This window comes from Acanthochromis polyacanthus, chromosome 22 (assembly GCF_021347895.1).
Source record: "Acanthochromis polyacanthus isolate Apoly-LR-REF ecotype Palm Island chromosome 22, KAUST_Apoly_ChrSc, whole genome shotgun sequence".
NCBI classification, from domain to species: Eukaryota; Metazoa; Chordata; class Actinopteri; family Pomacentridae; genus Acanthochromis; species Acanthochromis polyacanthus.
The window spans coordinates 74209-94455 of NC_067134.1; the positions used below are offsets into that span (position 1 = coordinate 74209).

Below are 20247 nucleotides of genomic sequence, written 5' to 3' on the forward strand. Positions count from 1 at the left end.
AGGAGAAAGGCCTGGCTGGATTGTTGAGAAAGATTTCCTCAGCAAGGAACCAGAGAAGGGAGGAGGGTCAGTTTATGACCACTGCAGAGAGAGTGAAGGAAGAAATAAAGCACTACTTGTCTCTGCCATCCATTTCAGCAGAGGAGGATCCACTTGTGTGGTGGAGGGGGCATGCATCAGAGCTGCCTCATCTTGCCAGGGTTTCCAGGAAGCTTTTGTGCATCCCAGCAACCAGCGTGCCATCCGAGAGGGTATTCAGTGCCAGCGGGCACATCGTCTCCCCTCAAAGATCACTTCTCAAGCCAGACAAAGTAAATATGCTGACATTTTTACGTTTCAATCTCAACTCGTGATCAAAGTCAGCAGCAAGCAACACCTTATGGTGAGGACTACAGACAATCAGTGTGGCTCATTTGATTTGTTTTCATATTTTATGTTATTTTAACCACCATCTGCACTACACATTTGTTTACATGTGGTTATATTGTTCTTGCATCCACTTTACTGTTTTTTACTACTAGTGTTATTGTATAATATTTGTAAGACTTTCCGAGCACTGAATGTGAAGATTCATACACTTTGCACAACAAATGTTTATGTTAAATGTTAATGTTTATGAGGCAGTGGCACCTTACTTCTTTTGTTGTACTTTATTCCAAATGTTGCTTTCAAGCAAACGGACTACCTCCTGGATCTTTTAAGGTCCCCTCTTTAATTTTGTAGCTTATTAATATGCTATTTAAGGTTGAAGTTCTTATTTTGATTGTTTTTTTGCTAAAATAAAAACGTTGTTCATTGATTTAAGTGTGCCTATGAGTACTTTTTAAACATTTTGAACATATTTCACAATACCGTGATAATATCGATAACCGTGATAATTTTGATCACAATTATCGTGATATCAAATTTTCATATCGTTACATGCCTACACTCAAGGATGAACCACACCTGCGGAGGCCCACAAATGTCTTCCTGATGTCTTGGCTGATTTCTTTAGGTTTTCTAATGTCATCACACAAGGAAGCAGTGGGTTTGAGGTGTGCCTGAAAATACATCTTAATCTATCAAAAGCTTTCAAAGTCAGGACATCATTATCTTGAAGGCATAGCAATCTTAGTGTATGCAAACTTCTGATTATAGAATAGAATTACGTTATTCAGTCCCTCCAAGATTTTGCGGGCGTTTTTCATGATTGTTGCGGCCGAAAATGCCTGAATTCGCGGCAGCTTTTCTAAAAAAATTGCGATAAAAGTTGCAATGTTTTAAGCTTATTTGTTGTGATGAAATTGCGGGAGACAGTGACAACTACTAAAAAGCTGCATTTTTTCCAGATTGTAGAACATGTTTCAACGCTGTAATTGACAATATTTATTCCGAAATTAATTATATAACGTTCCAACCCATTTCCACAAAAGCTGGCACACCACAGTGGGAAATTAGCAGCAGCCAGATACTGGTTTAACATGATGTGGTTGGTAGATTTGCGGCACAAAATGCTAATTTACTATTGAATGAATCATATTTGGACATATCTGTCAGTGGCTTAAAAAGTTAATTTCACATCCTGGCACACATGTGTTCACAAGCACACGCTCACGGCTGGTCACGTCAACTAAAAAGAACAGCACAGAGAGCGCAGTCCTGCACCAAGACAGGTGTGTGTTCTGCATGTATACATACCGAATCGCGTGACCTAAATATGTAGCTGGCAACTGGAATTGATGGGACTCAGAAACACCCCCACAATTTAATCAGTTGTTCCTTGTGTCATTTCCGATACGTCCACAGTGGTAGATTTGTTGTAGGATCACAATCATGTGATCGTCAGCGGGCCGCTGAGGTAGCGTTCACCTGTTGCCATGGTTACCGTGCCGCTATCAGACGCAGTGCCGCTATGAATCCTTAACAAATACGTGGATCCAAACTTTAAGCCGCATCACTGCTGAAGTCTAATCATTTGGTCCTTGTGTCATTTCTGACCGACCCTGAAAATTTCATTCAAATCCCTGAGTCTGTTTTTGAGTGATGTTGGTAACAGAGGAAGGATTCACACACGCCGATTGTCACATAACACTGCCGAGTTCTTTGGTGGAATAATTAAACTAATTTACCTCATTCTTTCAGTGCTCTAATGGATCTGGATGCAACGGTTTCCATCATGGTGATTAATGTGGTCTGTTTTCCGCTCATTTCAGCCGTTCTAATATGTTTCATGTTTTTTTAAAGTGTATTAATCGATGATTTTTTTTTCCTTTTTGTATTCCACCACAATATTGCACGGTTGTAAAACCGTTTAGCTTCACTTTGGTGAAAAACATCAGTGAATTAGTTGTTTATCAATGTCTTCAGCAGTAATTTTTGTTGGTAAATGAGAGACATTAGTACTGCACATGTCTGCATTTTCAAACCATAAACAAGGAAGTGAATTCGGTGACGTACGTGCATTAGGTTTGCGCTGGGGACTGCTATGATTGGTGGAACTCACGGGAGGCGGGCCAAAATTGCGGGAAAGTTGCGGTGATTGGACAAAATTGCAAGGCCACGCAAAATTCGCAGAGATTGGTTGATTTCGCGTGATCACAACATCGCAAATTCCTGGAGGGACTGCTATATTAATCCCCGAAGGGAAATTCAATTGTTTGGTCTTATCTTTTTGCTTTTGAATTAAACAGTCCGATTGCTGATGGCAAGAAACATTTCCTGAATTTTTTTGTCCTGCAGCACAGGGATAGGAGCCGTCCACCGATGTTTTGTTGTTCACTGAGGCAAATGTGAAGTGGATGATCCATGTTTGTCAGAATGGCCTCCATCTTTCTAAGTGTCCGTCTCTCCACCTCATCCTCCAATGTGTTCAATCCGATTCCAACTACAGAGCAGCTTTTTTAATCAGTTTGTTCAGATGCCTTGCATCCTTGTTCTTTATACTGCCTCCCCAGCAGACTGCAGCATAAAACAGGACACTTGCTACCACAGACTGATAAAACATCTGCAGCATCTTACTGCAGATGTCTATTGATCGAAATCTTCTCAGGCAAAAAAGTTGGCTCTGGCCCTTTTTGTAGATGAAGTCTGCATTTTTAGACCAGTCTAATTTATTGTCAAGGTGGACACCTAAATATTTATATGATGTCACCACCTCCATGTCAACACCACAAGTGTTCAATGGATGAAGAGGGGTTTTGGATCTGCGGAAATTTATGATCATTTCCTTTGTCTTTGAGGCGTTGAATAGCAGGCAGTTTTTGTGACTCCAGTCACTGAAGGCACTTATCAGATCTCTGTATTCAGCTTCATGTCCATTTCTGATACATGCCACGATAGCAGTGTCATCAGAGTATTTCTGAATGTGGCAGGACTCAGTGCTGTATTTGAAGTCAGATGTATACAGTGTGAACAGGAATGGAGCCAGGACTGTTCCTTGTGGAGCCCCAGTACTACTCATTAACATCCCAGAAACACAGTTCCCCAGCCTGACAAACTGGCCTTCCTGTCAGGTAATCTGTGATCCATGAAAGACAGGAAGGATCCACTCCCATCTCTGTGAGCTTGTCTTTGAGGATGGTGGGTTGGATGGAGTTGAAAAATCAAAGAACATGATTCTCACATAAACTCCAGGTTCCTCCAGATGAGACAGGGCACGGTGAAGCATGAAGAGGATGGCATCATCCACTCCAATGTGTTTTTTGTATGCAAACTGCAAGGAATCGAGTTTGTCTTTGACCTCAAGCCTCAGTAGACGTAAAACCAGCTGCGCCAGAGTTTTCATGATGTGTGAGGTCAGAGCAATAGGTCTGTAGTCATTTAGTTCAACTGGACATTTGATTTTTGGTACCGATACAATACAGGATGTTATCCATAGAGCAGGCAGCCTTTGCAGGTATGACTGCGTCTATAGAGAAGCTGATGTATTCAGTAAAACAATCAACCTGTCTGTCAATGTTCATACTGTCCTCATCTGTTTCCAGAAGCACATTCCAGTCTGTTGATTCAAAGCAGTCCCTTAGAGCTTCACTAGTTTGAGGAGTCCATCCTCTGATTTGGACTTTAGTTGCAGACTGTCTCAGCACACAAGGTTTGTAACAGGTCTGCAGATAAACCAAGTTATGATCTGACCTGCCCAGTGGTGGTAAGGCAGTAGCTCTGTAACCTTCTTTGACATTGGCATACAGCAGGTCTAGGGTTTTATTCTCTCTGGTAGGGCAGTTAAACTGTGTAAATCCAGTCAGATGAGAGGAGAGGCTGACATGATTGAAATCTCCTGATATTATTACAAGCGCCTCAGGATGTTGAGTCTGTATCCTAGCAACAGTATCATGCAAAACATCACATGGAACCAAGTCAGTTACCTTGGGTGGAATGTATACAAGTATTGTTATGATGTGACCCTTGGAACATAGTATGGCTAAAGTCCATAGTCAAGTCCAAGATTGTGAAGAAAGTAATAAAAATTCTATTAAAAAAATCTCTTTCATTATTCTGGCATTTAAAGATAATTTTGGTCATCTTAACCGACATAAAACAGAGGAGAAGCATTGCCAGATTTAATGTCAGATCGTGTAAATTAAAAAAAAGGGTTATGTGTCGTTTATACAGTGTAAGTAAACTTCTGGGTTCAACTGTCTGAATTTCATGAGAAGGAAAAGGCTGGTAAACTCACAATGCTCAAAAGTATTATTCTCTACCAAAGAAAATGCTGCTCTTTACCTTCCTCAACAACTTGCTTGAAAAACAAGACTTTTCTTCTGTTACTTATCTTCATCACCATGTAAGACATTTTCAGAAAGTATGATCAGCAGCTAGTTCAGCCTCAAACAAAAAACAAGCAGCTTCCTAGCAGTCCACCATTATATCCTCAGTACAGCTGCTTCTGCAGAGCTACATCTCTCCAGCCAACGTCACCTGGCTTTGGTCGGCCCATCTAACCAACTGGAGCAACTTTACACATTTGAAAGAACAAATGAATGATAATAATGTTACAGTGGTATGTTTCTCACTTTTTGTGAAGAATCCATGTTTCCTCCGTTGTTGAGCTCAGACTAAATGGCTGCCAACATTCCTCTGCTCCTCCGTCAGACTCTCCTCCTCCTGCCAATCACCTGTCACATCAAACACATCTTCATGAGGATACCACTCTATACACAAGTGTCAGAGTGTCCCATATGTTCATCAGCCAACACAGAGGACACATTTCAACTCAATAGTTCACTTTTAGCTCTTTTCAGTTTCAACTAAAACTGATACAAATGAACTTAAACTGTTAAAAATAAGGAACATAGACAGAAAACAGACATGGAAAAAGAGAATAAAGAGAACATAAAGATGCTACTGCAGCTGATTCAAGACAGGACTGCTGGTAGAAAACTGTTCATGCTGTAAGTTAGTGAATGTATTTTACTGCTCAGTGTTCTGTTTAAAGGCAGCTCTCACTCTCTGTTCTTTGCACTCTCCCATAGTGTCAAGTGTCCTCCCACTTTCAATGACAGGTGATTCGCATTAATGATATTTCTCACAGTTTGTGCAGTTTCCCCACTTGAAAAATGATGTTTCATCTACCCAGGGTTTGAGCAGGACTCCACTCATCAATCAGACAGTTGCTTTCTTTCTTTTCCCTCTTTTATTTTGCAGTGGTCACAAATTCATGAGATACAGAGGTGGCAACTTCCATAAGTCCATACGTTTAGTTGATAGATTAAGGTGAAAAACCTTTAAACAGAACACAAAAGGACAATGTTCGCATTACTGCATTCAGCAAATAGTAACAACCATTCCTCATGGACATTTTCACCACATTGGCAAATGCTACTCCACTCACTTTATGTTTGTCAACCTCAACACCACATAAACTGAAGCGACAAATCATGGCATGAGCAATATTCAACCCAATACTATACCACACATGAATTTATCTGCATTCTAAAGAGTTAATTTTAAATCACAGTTTAAAAAATTACTCTGAGGATTTTTATTAAAATTTTTTAACCATTTTATACTTTTTACTTCATGGTTTTAAAATTATTTTAAGTGCATAAAGTGCTTTTAAAGTGCAATCCTTTCCAGATCCAATAAATAAATAAAGGGCATCGTAAAAACCCACCATTACAAACAGGATGAATTCACTGGTCTTAGCTGGAACCCTCTAATTAGCACCAGAGCCCTAGAGACAGTAAGAGTTGCGACACTCCCATAGGGTGCCGTTGTACGCTTTCTTTCGGTCTACTTCCGGGTTGTGGAGGCTTGTTTAGTTCCAAGCACGGCTTCGACAGTGATAGCCAGCGTTCATTTGCACTGCAGGTCGTTGAGTATATGTGGAGGTAAGTTGATGAAATGCCTACCTCTTTTGAATTGTCAACTGCCTATATTTTATCAGAGGCTCTTTATGATGCATATGCTGAGCTTTATTTGTATTTGCGCAGCGTAATTATATATATTTTTTTATCTTGGTAGACAACCGAATTTCTGCTACTTTTTTTAGCTCGACTCTGCTGTTAGCTGTGAAGTTATCTCCAGGGATATATTGACGGATTAATTGTTGATGAGTTGCTACCTCTTTTTAATTTTAACATCTTTATATTATATCAGAAGCCCTTTGTGGTGCAGACATTTATCTGTATTTGTGAATATTGGCAGATGACCGACTTTCAGGCATTGCCATGTGCTTGTTAGCTCTTCTTTGAAAGCTACCTAGCTACATCGCTACCTCTTTTTAATTGTCAAGACTATGTCCTTTATATGAGACCCTTTATAATCCATAAACTTATACTTGTAAGTATTTAACAAATATATTTATTAATATCTATCGTATCTATCCGCCAGTATCCCGAGAGCCCTCACTGAAGACACGAAGACCCTCATTGTTTCTCCCATTGTCAATAAAACATACTATTTCATTCATCAAAGCATAATGAGTTGTTATTCTTGAATATATATTTTGTGTATGTCTTAAAATGGTTATAGTGAGTCAACTCCTGCCTCATCAGAAGTGGCTGGACACTATCTGCTGAATGGACTGTTGTTACTCTGCTTTTCAATAATTGCCAGACTACGAGTAAGTGAATCAGAGAAATATAGACATTGTCTGGAAATACAATAATCCAGCTGGGCAAAAATTAACATTTTCAATCATCTTACATTTCTGTGTAAAAGTCGATTTTCCATGCTAACACGAATGTGGAACATTCCCTCCAAAACCCCAAAAGTGTCTTTAATATGTCACCTTACGGCTCAAAATGTAAAACTGACATTTACATACATACTCCAATGAATTAATAATCAAACAAGTATTTGGAGGTGTGATTTTATTCCTTTTTTTACCGTGAAATCGCCGCTCTCAGTCCCATAGAAGGAAATGACAGCGCTGCCTGTTTGGAACTATTCAGGCTAACATGAACCACGTGACCGCCCCGCTGCGAGAGCATGAGTGTCGCAACTCTTACTATCTCTCGGGCTCTGATTAGCACCAATTAGCCTGCAATCTTATTTTCAACTGAACAATTTCAAAACACACGGCAATTATTGGTAAACAGACAAAGTTCACAGCAAGCCCCTCGTGGCTGATCTCCGTGGCTAATGCTAATGCTAACACATACTGCAGTGGCACACATCGGCAGCTTAAACAGTCTTTTAGAGTCTCCAGAATTCTGCTCTTACCGGCTGCAACCCGGATTTTGGAGATGAAGGCAATCCTGCACAGTTTGCCGCAGATCTTGATGCTTTCCCAACAGAAATTCACGCACACTTTGTTTGAACACGGTCATTCATTCTCAGTTCCTCCACAGTGCTGCGTGTGTCTCCTTTTTGCCGCCGGTGACAAACCTGAAGCCGGAGATTGGTTCCGCCCCAGCTGAGTGTAGGACCTGTGCGTAAATGCTTCTCCTTTGAGTTTTCAGCTCCTTCCAGTTTGACTTGACACATAGACTGCTTTGCACTCTGTGTCACCTGTACCTTCAGAGCTCTGAATAAAAGAACAAAAGATTTATTGCAAAGAACAAAAAGGTTTTGCCTCCACAGCAGCTTGTTATGAAAATGATTGTATTTGATGATTGAATGTTCTTATTCATTGTAATACTGTGTGATGTGTGCTAAAAGAGGAACAAGGATACGAACTATCATCAATATCATTTCATCTTACATGGCTAATTTAAAAAAAATATGACATTATATAAATATGCACTACTGTTCAAAAGTTTGAGGTAACTTAGAAATGTCCTTTTTCTTGAAATCAGTTCTTTTCAATGAAGATAGCATTAAATAAATGATAAATCCAGTCTAGACCTTGTTAATGTGGTAAATGACTATTGTAGCTGGAAACAGCAGATTTTTAATGGAATATCTCCATAGGGGTACAGAGGAACATTTACAGCAACCATCACTCCTGTGTTCTAATGCTACATTGTGTTAGCTAATGGTGTTGAAAGGCTCATTGATGATTAGAAAACCCTTGTGCAGTTATGTTAGCACATGAATGAAAGTGGGAGCTTTCATGGAGAACATGGAATTGTCTGGATGACCCCAAACTTTTGAACGGTAGTGTACAGAAGGATATGGAAATCATAACGCAGTGTTTGAGCGGTCGTAGGTGAGCTGGTGTGCTAAGGATGAAGAGTGGAAAGGCACTTGGTCCTGATGATATACCTGTGGAGGTATGGAAGTGTCTCGGAGAGGTAGCAGTAGAGTTTGTGACTGGGTTGTTCAACAGGATCTTACATAGTGCGAAGATGCCCGAGGAATGGAGGAGAAGTGTGCTGTGTTCCTCTGACACTTACTTGAACTAAAAGCATTTGAGCTGCACAAAGTGTGAAATGAGAGAGGAAGCAGTGAATCTCCAAACTGCTGACAGACTTTCACACATTATTGTCCAGTGAAAATCAGCTTTTTGTGCAGCCACACTTGATCCTGATTTGAGTCTTTAAATCCTGTTCTAGTGATGAAATGAGAACTTCCTTCATCTTGTGTGTGATGGAGAAGAATAAAGGTCTGTGGCTACAAATCCTGACTCTGAGTTCTTCATTACAAACACACATTATATCAGCTGGTTATTATTCATCTGCTTTGTTCTACTCAACATGGAACACAGAGATCAGAACAGGTAGAAATTTAAATATAAAACATCATTTATTTTACAGTTGTAAATTTGATTAAATAGAATTAAAAATGTCAACAAAAAGATCAGATCTTCATAATTTATTGTCTCCATAATGTAAAGTCACTTCTGTTCACCTTTTTGTCTCTGAATCAGAAAAAGCAGCATTTTCTCATCAATTCTGTCTCGTGCTTTAATCATTAATGTTTCAGGTCATCCTTGTTATTGAACTGTTTTCCATCATTATGAACTTTTCTTGCCATAAATCTCCATAACTTTCTGATGGGATTAAGGTGTGAGGACTTGGCAGTCAGTTCATCACATCTAGATCACTCTTTCCAAAGTATTCTGTGCTCTTCTGTGGTTTGTGGTAAATTTATCCTGAAATCCTTCCATTTCTGTCCTCAATATTCTACCAAATATGAAAGATTCCTTTGGAAGCAGATCTTCAATGATTTTAGATTTGATTTCCAACAATCAGAATGTTAGAAGTTTCCCTGTTGATCGTATTTTACTGATAGTTTCTCCCAAATGTTTCAGCTCATTTTTACTGGAATATTTTGAAGTAAAGTTTGTGTTTTCTGGTGAATGGATCAGATCTCACATTTAGTTTCAATCAAACCCTGAGGCTTCTGGAAAATACACACAGCTTTAAAATAATGTTGGATCATCTGCTGACTGTGTCATTATTAAATGCTTTTAGAGTTTCATTATTTTAACCCTCGTGTCGCTTTAAGAAAATATCAGAAGTTTTACTGATAAATATGGAATCACTTTAGATATTTTTAGGATTTATTGGAAGATTTTTACTCATTTTTAAAAAAAATATTTGCAGGAATTTTCTTGCCAAATTAGGGGGATTTTGTTTTGTTTTGTTTTTTTAAATAAAACTTTGAAGGAATTATTGGAATTTTTTTCCTGAAGGTTTTTGCACATTTTCATAAATTTAGTGAATTTTTTTGCTGAATTTCTGGATTTTTTCCCTGTTTTTTGGTGCCGTAAATGAAGCCAACAGGAGGGTTGATATCCAGAGCTAATAATAAACAGCAGAGGACTGATGGGTCTCCTTGGTGTTTGCTCCTGTTAACATCTCATCTTCTAGTAGTTCCACATTGAAGGAATTCTGCTGGACAACATTGAGAGCATATGAATGAATTTTCCATCCAAAATAATGCAGTGAATGTCAAATAAAGTGGTGTTGAAGCTTGTCAGAAGCTTTCAATGAATGTAGAAAGAGTGTAAAAGCAGCATCCTCTACCAAATGAGCACAATCCATCAATCATCATCAAAGTGTCCAAATTCCAGAGAAGACATGAACTGCAGATTGTAAATGAGTCAAAGTATCAATTTAAAATCATTTCTAGACCATGACCACAAAGTCAAACACTAGATTGTTCTTTTGTCCTTTTTTGTCTCATTTTGACAATATTTTGTCTGGTTTTTGTCTCATTTTTTGTCTTTTTTAATCTGACTTTTGTGGTTCTGATCCTGTAGTAAAAAGCGGTCCGGCCCACTTGAGATCAAACTGGGCTAAATGGGGAACCTGAACTAAAATGAGTGTGACTCCCTGATTGAAAGCTTCTTTGAATGCTTCAAACAGTCATTCTCTAATATCAGCCCAGAAAAACGGATCAAAGTTGGTTGTAAGTCCATCTGGAGCCACTGATTTCCCCAAAGACATTTTCATTCCAGCTCTATCAATCTCTCCAAACACGTGCTTTTAAAGTCAGTCTGAGGAAGAAATGCTTTGACTTTTGAAAATAAATAAGTAAATTTTTTATCCTTGTGGTAGTTTTATCTCATATCTTTCTCATTTTATGCATATTTGTGGTAGTTCTGTCTCATATGTCAGTTATTTTATGTAGATTTCTGGTTGCTTTATCCATTTCTTGGTCATTTTATTCCTATTTGTGATAGTTTTAATACTAATATTTAAATGAGTCTGATTGTTCTCCATCATTTCTAACACTGGTGGCTCTAAACCTTCATATTTCTACATATTAGTGTCCCTCTATGATCAATAATACTGGAGGGTCTGAACCTCAGTATTTAAACTGCTTCATTTCTTTTGTCAAACCAATCCGATTTATCTGCAGGAAAAACTGATTTCAAGAAAAAGGACATTTCTGAGTGACCTCAAACTTTTGAACAGTAGTGCATATTTATATAATGTCATATTTTTTTTAAAAATTAGACATGTAAGATGAAATAATATTGATGATGGCTCGTGTCCTTGTTCCTCTTTTAGCACACATCACACAGTATTACAATGAATAAGAACATTCAATCATCAAATACAATCATTTTCATAACAAGCTGCTGTGGAGGCAAAACCTTTTTGTTCTTTGCAATAAATCTTTTGTTCTTTTATTCAGAGCTCTGAAGGTACAGGTGACACAGAGTGCAAAGCAGTCTATGTGTCAAGTCAAACTGGAAGGAGCTGAAAACTCAAAGGAGAAGCATTTACGCACAGGTCCTACACTCAGCTGGGGCGGAACCAATCTCCGGCTTGAGGTTTGTCACCGGCGGCAAAAAGGAGACACACGCAGCACTGTGGAGGAACTGAGAATGAATGACCGTGTTCAAACAAAGTGTGCGTGAATTTCTGTTGGGAAAGCATCAAGATCTGCGGCAAACTGTGCAGGATTGCCTTCATCTCCAAAATCCGGGTTGCAGCCGGTAAGAGCAGAATTGTGGAGACTCTAAAAGACTGTTTAAGTTGCCGATGTGTGCCACTGCAGTATGTGTTAGCATTAGCATTAGCCACGATAACCCAAACCACTGCAAAATAAAAGAGGGAAAAGAAAGAAAGCAACTGTCTGATGAGTGGAGTCCTGCTCAAACCCTGGGTAGATGAAACATCCTTTTTCAAGTGGGGAAACTGCAGAAACTGTGAGAAAAATCATCAATGAGAATCACCTGTCATTGAAAGTGGGAGGACACTTGACACTATGGGAGAGTGCAAAGAACAGAGAGTGAGAGCTGCCTTTAAACAGAACACTGAGCAGTAAAATACATTCACTAACTTACAGTATGAACAGTTTTCTACCAGCAGTCCTGTCTTGAATCACCTGCAGTAGCATCTTTATTTTCTCTTTATTCTCTTTTTCCATGTCTGTTTTCTGTCTGTGTTCCTTATTTTTAACAGTTTAAGTTAATTTGTATCAGTTTTAGGTGAAACTGAAAAGAGCTGAAAGTGAACTATTGAGTTGAAATGTGTCCTCTGTGTTGGCTGATGAACATATGGGACACTCTGACACTTGTGTATAGAGTGGTATCCTAATGAAGATGTGTTTGATGTGACAGGTGATTGGCAGGAGGAGGAGAGTCTGACGGAGGAGCAGAGGAATGTTGGCAGCCATTTAGTCTGAGCTCAACAACGGAGGAAACATGGATTCTTCACAAAAAGTGAGAAACATACCACTGTAACATTATTATCATGAATTTGTTGTTTAAAATGTGTAAAGTTGCTCCAGTTGGTTAGATGGGCCGACCAAAGCCAGGTGACGTTGGCTGGAGAGATGTAGCTCTGCAGAAGCAGCTGTACTGAGGATATAATGGTGGACTGCTAGGAAGCTGCTTGTTTTTTGTTTGAGGCTGAACTAGCTGCTGATCATACTTTATGAAAATGTCTTACATGGTGATGAAGATAAGTAACAGAAGAAAAGTCTTGTTTTTCAAGCAAGTTGTTCAGGAAGGTAAAGAGCAGCATTTTCTTTGGTAGAGAATAATACTTTTGAGCATTGTGAGTTTACCAGCCTTTTCCTTCTCAAGAAATTCAAACAGTTGAACCCAGAAGTTTACTTACACTGTATAAACGACACATAACCCTTTTTTTAATTTACATGATCTGACATTAAATCTGGCAATGCTTCTCCTGTTTTATGTCGGTTAAGATGACCAAAATTATCTTTAAATGCCAGAATAACGAAAGAGAGATTTTTTTTTTAAAAAGAATTATTACTTTCTTCACAATCAGAAGTTTGCATGCACTAAGATAGCTATGCCTTCAAGATGATGATGTCCTGACTTTGAAAGCTTTTGATAGATTAAGATGTATTTTCAGGCACACCTCAAACACACTGCTTCCTTGTGTGACGACATTAGAAAATCTAAAGAAATCAGCCAAGACATCAGGAAGACACTTGTGGGCCTCCAAAGGTGTGGTTCATCCTTGGGTGCAGTTTCCAGATTGCTGTGGTTTGACGTTTATCTGTCCAAACAATTACATGCACAGATCAACACCATGGGAATGACTGAAGCAAGGCAAAGTGCAGAACATCAGAGTAAAAGTTTGTCACACTCTGCAGGGATGTCTGGAGGTTACTGACTGGGACGCGTTTAAGGAGTCCTCAGCTGATATTGATGAACCGACTGATGTTGTGAGCAGCTGGGTCACGTACTGTGAAACCAGTGTTATTCCTATTAAACTATATCCAAACACTAAGCCATGGGTTTCTAAGAAGCTTAAAGAGCTACTGTACAGAAAGAAAACATTCTTCAGAGAAGGAAATGTGTCACCCGCCGAGTGTTTTCTTTTTTTGGATTTGGAATGGAAAATGACTAGATTCATAATATTGCAAAGGTTTTGTACTAGGTTCTTAACGATCAGGTGGAGCACCTTGTCAGCAACGGTAATACACAGAGGGCGAGAAAACCAGATGCCGGTGGCAAACAATCATTTAATTACAAAATGAATTCTTCTCCTACAGTACAGGTTAAACTCCTACGTTACACTCCTCGGGCCTGCAGCCAGCAGGGGAAACAGTCAAACACAACTTCAGGGTCTCAATAAAAACTGCTCAAAGCTAAAATCCTTGTTAAAGTCCACCCTTTAAGTCATTCCAGGGGTGGTAGGATACGGAGCACACGGTTCAGCAGTCCCGGGGTTCAGCCCTCATCTTCCTCAGCCTGGCTCGTGTCCGGGGGAAACCACCTGCAAGACACAGACCCACTGCCAGTATGGAAGCCTCTTATCAACCCACTCCAGGGGATATAGCCACACCAGAACGTTACTGGAAAGCCCCAAAGGGATACTCACACCCGAGGCAGAGCTAATTGCCCTGCCGCTGCGAGTATGTCGCGTCGTAACGTTCTGGTTTCCTCTCGGCTTCGTCTCGGAGTTACTCAGTGCCTCCGTTTTCAAGCTCGTGCTCCGTCCACTTGTCCACCCCTTCCAAGTTTCCTTCCAAGCTCACATTATTAACTCACACCATTTCGGCTCTCCTTCCAGGCGCCTCTCTCCTTCTGGACGCGCTCTCCCGCCGGATGCCCTCTCGTTCCAGGCGGACGCTCTCTCCCGCCGGACGCTCTCTCCCGCCGGACGCGCCCCGTTGTTGTCCTCCGCAGCTCGTATATAGTTCTCTCCACCGCCTTCAAGCCTCTATCCTTGCCGCCCATTGGCTCCTGTAGGGAGGAAGGGAGAACCTGGCAGGTGCAATCTATTGCCTCGTCAGAGGCGTTCACGGGCAGTGGGACACTCAAAAATTAACAAGTGATGGAGAAATGAATTTTCGACATACTTCCAGTATTTAGCCAGGCAGGCAGCTTAGCAGCTCAGCTTGCAGCTCGGCTAACGAAAAGTATTGGGGCAGCTGGCCCCCCCATGTCAAAGTCCGCCCTAACGTGCTTTTGCCCCACACTGACCGCCTCAGATAGTCTCAATGAGTGTCCCACAACATACTAGAGATGAGAAGTGAACGAAAACCTCCACATTACCTGGCGATCGCTGTTTGTTGTGGTCTGTATCCAAATCTCAGGACGCTGGAAAGCAAATCTCGTTCCGAAATCGCGTGATTGCGCAAGCTCTTGCGCGATTTCGAAACGAGATTTGCTTTCGAAAAAAAATGAGTGTGCTGTTGACACATTTCTAGGTTTCTAATGACAAAGCTGCTAGCATGTCTGCAGATTCTTGATCTTGTTTCAGCCTCATGTCCAACTGCATGGAATTGAGACTTTTAGGTTCAATTTTTTCATGATTGCTCTTCCATCACTGCCTCTGTTTTTATCTTTGTCTTTTGCTACAGAAATGTAAACACAGCAATGGAGTGAGATGTGGGACCTCTGAGGAGGATAAGGATGGTTCGGCAACAACAGCAAAAAGAGATGAATCACTCAGTTGTGAGCAATGTGGCACAACAATAAAGCTAAGAATTCACAAACGTATTCACACTGTGGAGAAACCATTCAGCTGTGATCAATGTGGAAAGGCTTTTACTAAGAAGAGTCACTTAAAAAGCCATCAACTCATTCACAGTGGAGTTAAACCATTCAGCTGTGATCAGTGTGGAAAGGCTTTTACTAAGAAGAGTAATCTAACAAGTCATCAACTCATTCACAGTGGAGTGAAATTGTTCGGCTGTGATCAGTGTGAAAAGGCTTTTACTCACAAGAGAATGTTAATAGGTCATCAACTCATTCACAGTGGAGTTAAACCATTCAGCTGTGATCAGTGTGGAAATGTTTTTACTGAAAAGAGTCACTTAAGAAGACATCAACTCATTCACAGTGGAGTTAAACCATTCAGCTGTGATCAGTGTGGAAAGGCTTTTACTGAAAAGAATCACTTAAGAAGACATCAACTTATTCACAGTACAGTTAAACCATTCAGCTGTGATCAGTGTGGAAAGACTTTTACTACCAAGCCTCTGTTACGAAGTCATCAACTCATTCACATTGGAGCGAAATTGTTCGGCTGTGATCAGTGTGGAAAGGCTTTTACTCACAAGACAAGGTTAAGAGATCATCAACTCATTCACAGTGAAGTTAAACCATTCAGCTGTGATCAGTGTGGAAAGGCTTTTACTCGGAAGAGTAACTTAAGAAGACATCAACTCATTCACAGTGGAGTTAAACCATTCAACTGTGATCAGTGTGTGAAAACCATTACTCAACATGAACAGTTGTTGATCCATCAATGCCCCCATTCTGGTAGAAAGCGGTACCACTGTGACTCCTGTGAAAAATCTTTCAAACACCAACAGAGCTTAAAATGTCACCAACGCATCCACACTGGACATGATGTGTATGTGTGTGATCACTGTGGCAAACCATTTGTACTTTACTCACAGTTAAAAGCTCATGAAGTGACCCACACTGGGGTTAAACCATACCTTTGCGACCAGTGTGGGAAACGCTACAGCTACAATGCAAACCTCAAAGTTCACCAATGTGTCCACACTGGGGAGAGACCATACAGATGTGATGAGTGTAAGAAGACTTTTACAACTTTGGGTTCCCTGAAACAACACCAGCAGATCCACACCAGAAAGAAAGCATTCAATCAGTGTCACAGTGAGGTATGTAAAGATTGGTCTGAGTCACAGTGTACACACAATTCTGTATTGGATAATTTTTGATATTGCTGCAAAATTGTTTCAAAAATGTTTTGTTCTGTTAACACATTATCACATTATGTTCAGTCTAACCTGTATTTGTTTTGATACAGAAATCTGGTCCAGGTTAATCTGGGGATGTAGGTTAGATTAGGAATTCTGACGTAATCAGTTAACTGAATGTTAAATTCCAACAGGTAAAAGTGTCTTCAGATGTCATTTGGGGTGCTGTCTATCTCGGGCAAGGCATCAGTTCTTCAATGCTGCAGGAAACACTGACGTTCTCTGTGTGTTTGTTTTCCAAGCAGAACGGAACAGATGGACAAAACCCTCAGACTTGTCAGCACTCTGCCAATGGTGAACAGTGCTGCTTTGACCAGTCTGGACCAATGTCCAGCCAACAGGGAACCCTACAATGACACCAGCGTATGCACACTGGACACAGACTGAACCTCTGCCAAGAAGATTTGTCCATGCAGGGTTCAGTAAAAGTTCATGAAGTCCTCCACAAACTTTAAGTCCTTGAGATCCGGCTTCACAGAATTCAGGTCTAATTTCTTGTTTAGTGTCTTCGTTGCTTCGTTGCAAAATCCATTAAGAGGAAAGCTGTCGTTAACAGACATGACTGGTAAATTAATTATACCATTCAAAGTGGTTACTCAGTTATTATCAGTGGTAGAGGGATAGACGTCTGGATGGTGGCAGTGAGCAGCAGGGTGAATTTGTTAACCCTATCTATCTATCTATCTATGAAGAATCTCTAATATTGAACAAGTAGATCAACTAATCTCTGATTATGTGTGAGTTGAAATATAAAAAAACATGAAGTGTTGGATGAAAAGTCCAATCTTTGAAAGCTGACATGTAGTTTAGAATAATTTCTTTGTAAATTAGCTGCATCCAGTCATTAGCATGACATTGGCATCATGGAACCATGACCACATATATGTGTCTGGAGATGGTGGCGTTTTTATAACGGCACATTTTCATGCTTTGACAGATAAAATGAGGGATAAAAGTTTTCAGGCACCCTGAAAATTTTTACACATCTTAAAGATTATCATGAAATATTTAAGTCTTTTTTTGTGTGTGTTTCTAAGGGTGTGGCTGCATCAGAAAGACACAAACTAGACGAGCCCTCAGTAGAGGCCAGAACCACGCCCTCTACTGGCGAAAATCCTGTCTTCCCTATACAAATGATGCAATATGTATCAGTTTTGATCATGCTACACATATCCCTTCCTACTTGATCTGCTGACCTGTAACTCCACAAGTGAGCAGGGGACCTTAGACTAATCTTCAGTGTAAAGTTTGATTATCCTGACTTCAGCACTTGCAGAGATATCTGACCGGACATACCTCGCCACATACCTACATACATACATACATACTTACCCAGCCAGCCAGCCACATACCGAAGCGAATGCAGTAACCCCACTGACGTTCGTCAGGCGTGGTTAATGATATTTATTTGGTTTGTTGTTTACAAGGAAAACTAACAAAACTAAATTCTACCAAATTTCTCATTTTATGGAACCAGTCAATTTTCAGTTTTTAATGTTTTTTTTTGGATGTGTTTAGTTTTATGATTGTACCAAAATAAATGACTCTTGAAGACCTCAAAGTGATTCTTAATGCAGTATTTCACAAATGTATGGGATGTCCAAAAACTTTTTTCCACTGCTGTATTTAACAGCAATCTGATCTGCTGATGTTAACAAGACAAACAAGTGAAGGTTTCAGGCTTTTATCTAGAATTGCTCTTGGGATATTCATCTTCAAACAGCCTCAAATTTCAATGTGAGAAAATAAAAATGAGTGAAACTGGATCTACAGTCCACTGAAAAACCTCTAAGAAAGTATCTGACATACTGAGCTAATATTTCATAGATACCATTAGAAATATCCATAGTTTATGATTTTAAAAAGTTTTTTGAAACGGAGTTCCACTGTTGAAAAACCTCAATCTCTGATTCCAGCATCAGTGCTCCATTGTTGCAGTTGTAACGTTGTCTTTCAGATGGTCCTAACACAGGCCACAACTGCTCTGGAAACAACACTCATGTTCTTGTTTGGAACAGTTTCTCAGTAGAAATTACGCAGCAATGTCCAAGTTCTCAGCGGCTCCAGTAAGGAAGAGACTTAATGTGAGGAAAAGCATCCTTTGACTTCTTGCTGGAGGTTTTTCTTGTCAGAAATTGTCTTCCAGTGAGGGACTTCTGACTCTCTGTTCACTTTTCTTGCCCTCTAATATTGTTAAAACACAAGAATCAATGTTTTGGTTCAAATCACATTGTATTTGCATGTAGCTCTGTGTTTTCTGCTCCAGGAATTGGGTGATGTGTGCGACCCAGCACCCACAGCTGGTTGGGTGTCATGTGGCTCTGCGTTCTGATTGGATGATTGTCCAACCACTGCCACAAGTATGAAGGTCATCCTGCAGGCGTGGCAGGAACACGGAGTGGAAACACAATAGGGCTCAGTCCCAAAGCGCCCCCTACACACTATCCCTACACACTACCCCTCCGTTTGCGCGTTCCCCCGGAGGGTCCTCCATATTAAGGGCCGTCCCAAACCGCGTCGTGCGCAGGGATAGTGGACTGTTCAGCCCTTAAATAGCGATTCTGCATCGATGCTCACTCTGGACAACTTTTTCAGGAAGTGCAACGTCGAAATGGAGGAGGAAACAAACATATTGATCTAAGTTCCACATGCGTCCATTATTTCTCCCACGCCTTTTTCACACTGACAGAACATCACAAAAAGAGTGGTGAAAAAAGATAAAACAAAAGAAACAAATCTTCTCTGCTGATGTTTGATTTAATTGTGCACCCCCTGACACCTTAAAATTTGAACGGAACTGACAGAATTCATTTATTCATTCATTTGTTGGATTTGAAATGCCAGGTAATAGGATTGGAAAACATGTGGGATGACTTCAAATTATTTGAAGCAGAATGTAGCCCCTACATCATTGCCTGCAACCTGTGCCACAGTGCTACAGCCATGCACAGTAGGCGTCTTTGTGTTACCATGGCGATGACGTCTTCCGTTTTCCGGTGAGGCGACAGGGCGTCCCATTCCTGACGATCGTATTTATACCCTCCCCTTCAATTAAAGTGCCCTCCACAGCTGCGAGTGTGACTTCTTTTGGAGTGACACTCGGTAGTGTAGGGATAGTGTGTAGCAGTGGTGTAGTGGTCCCTGGAGAAGTGGGTATACTCTTAATTTTCACCTTTTTTTTAAAAATTTGTCCAGAAAAACGCCCTGTTTTAGAAAGAGTGACATAGAAGACTACTCTATTCAATTTGTTTCAGTCATTTCTACTTGCCCACTATTATAAAATTATCATGACTTGATTAGGAGCAGTTTGTAGTTATTACTGGTCACACAAGCAAACTGGATTAATGTAACATGTATTTATCATGAGGCAAACATGGTGTTTCAGTTACTTTTGAACATTTATTTAAATAAAATACTTCAAATATGAAGTTGACAGTGCATCCTTGTTCATATTTCATCATGAATAAAACCTCAATATTGTTTAAGGTCGAATCTTAAACTACCTGTCCCCATTCTTGTGTTTTTACTTACTTTAAAATCAACTACCAGCCGAGAGGTTTTCCCACATTATCCCAATCTAGCGAGCTTCAGACTTACGTTAGAATAACGTTAGCCTTTCAAAACGTTAGTCAGACTCGCCCCAACACTCAGTTTAACCCGTTGCGCTTCAGTTGCTCTTCAGTGTCCCGTCCGCGGTACACTTTGAGATCTGCATAAGCAATTTGCTAAATGTCTGAAACTGCAAACGTGATTATACAAACACTACACGCC

General features: G+C 40.2%; 2 protein-coding genes across 25 annotated transcripts in view; one reads left to right on the forward strand and one right to left on the reverse strand.

Moving 5' to 3' along the window:
* The window catches only part of LOC127531956 (NLR family CARD domain-containing protein 3-like), a 38647-nt gene extending 23825 nt beyond the window's left edge, over window positions 1-14822 (reverse strand). The window contains exon 1 of the mRNA XM_051942576.1: window positions 14798-14822. The gene's annotated coding sequence lies outside the window, so the exon portion shown is untranslated. The remainder of the gene's footprint in view (window positions 1-14797) is intronic.
* Window positions 11590-20247, forward strand: part of LOC127531987 (gastrula zinc finger protein XlCGF8.2DB-like) — a 387969-nt gene continuing 379311 nt past the window's right edge. For 5 of the 24 annotated variants that reach the window (XR_007939221.1, XR_007939222.1, XR_007939223.1 and 2 more), the window contains exons 1-4: window positions 11596-11758; window positions 12386-12487; window positions 15106-16377; window positions 16719-16961. Coding sequence is in view for 10 of the 24 variants with exons in the window: in XM_051942857.1 (XP_051798817.1) it covers window positions 12470-12487; window positions 15106-16377; window positions 16722-16832 (1401 nt within the window). In the remaining 14 variants the exon portion in view is untranslated. The other 19 variants (XM_051942859.1, XM_051942861.1, XM_051942858.1 and 16 more) reach the window with 14 other exon arrangements.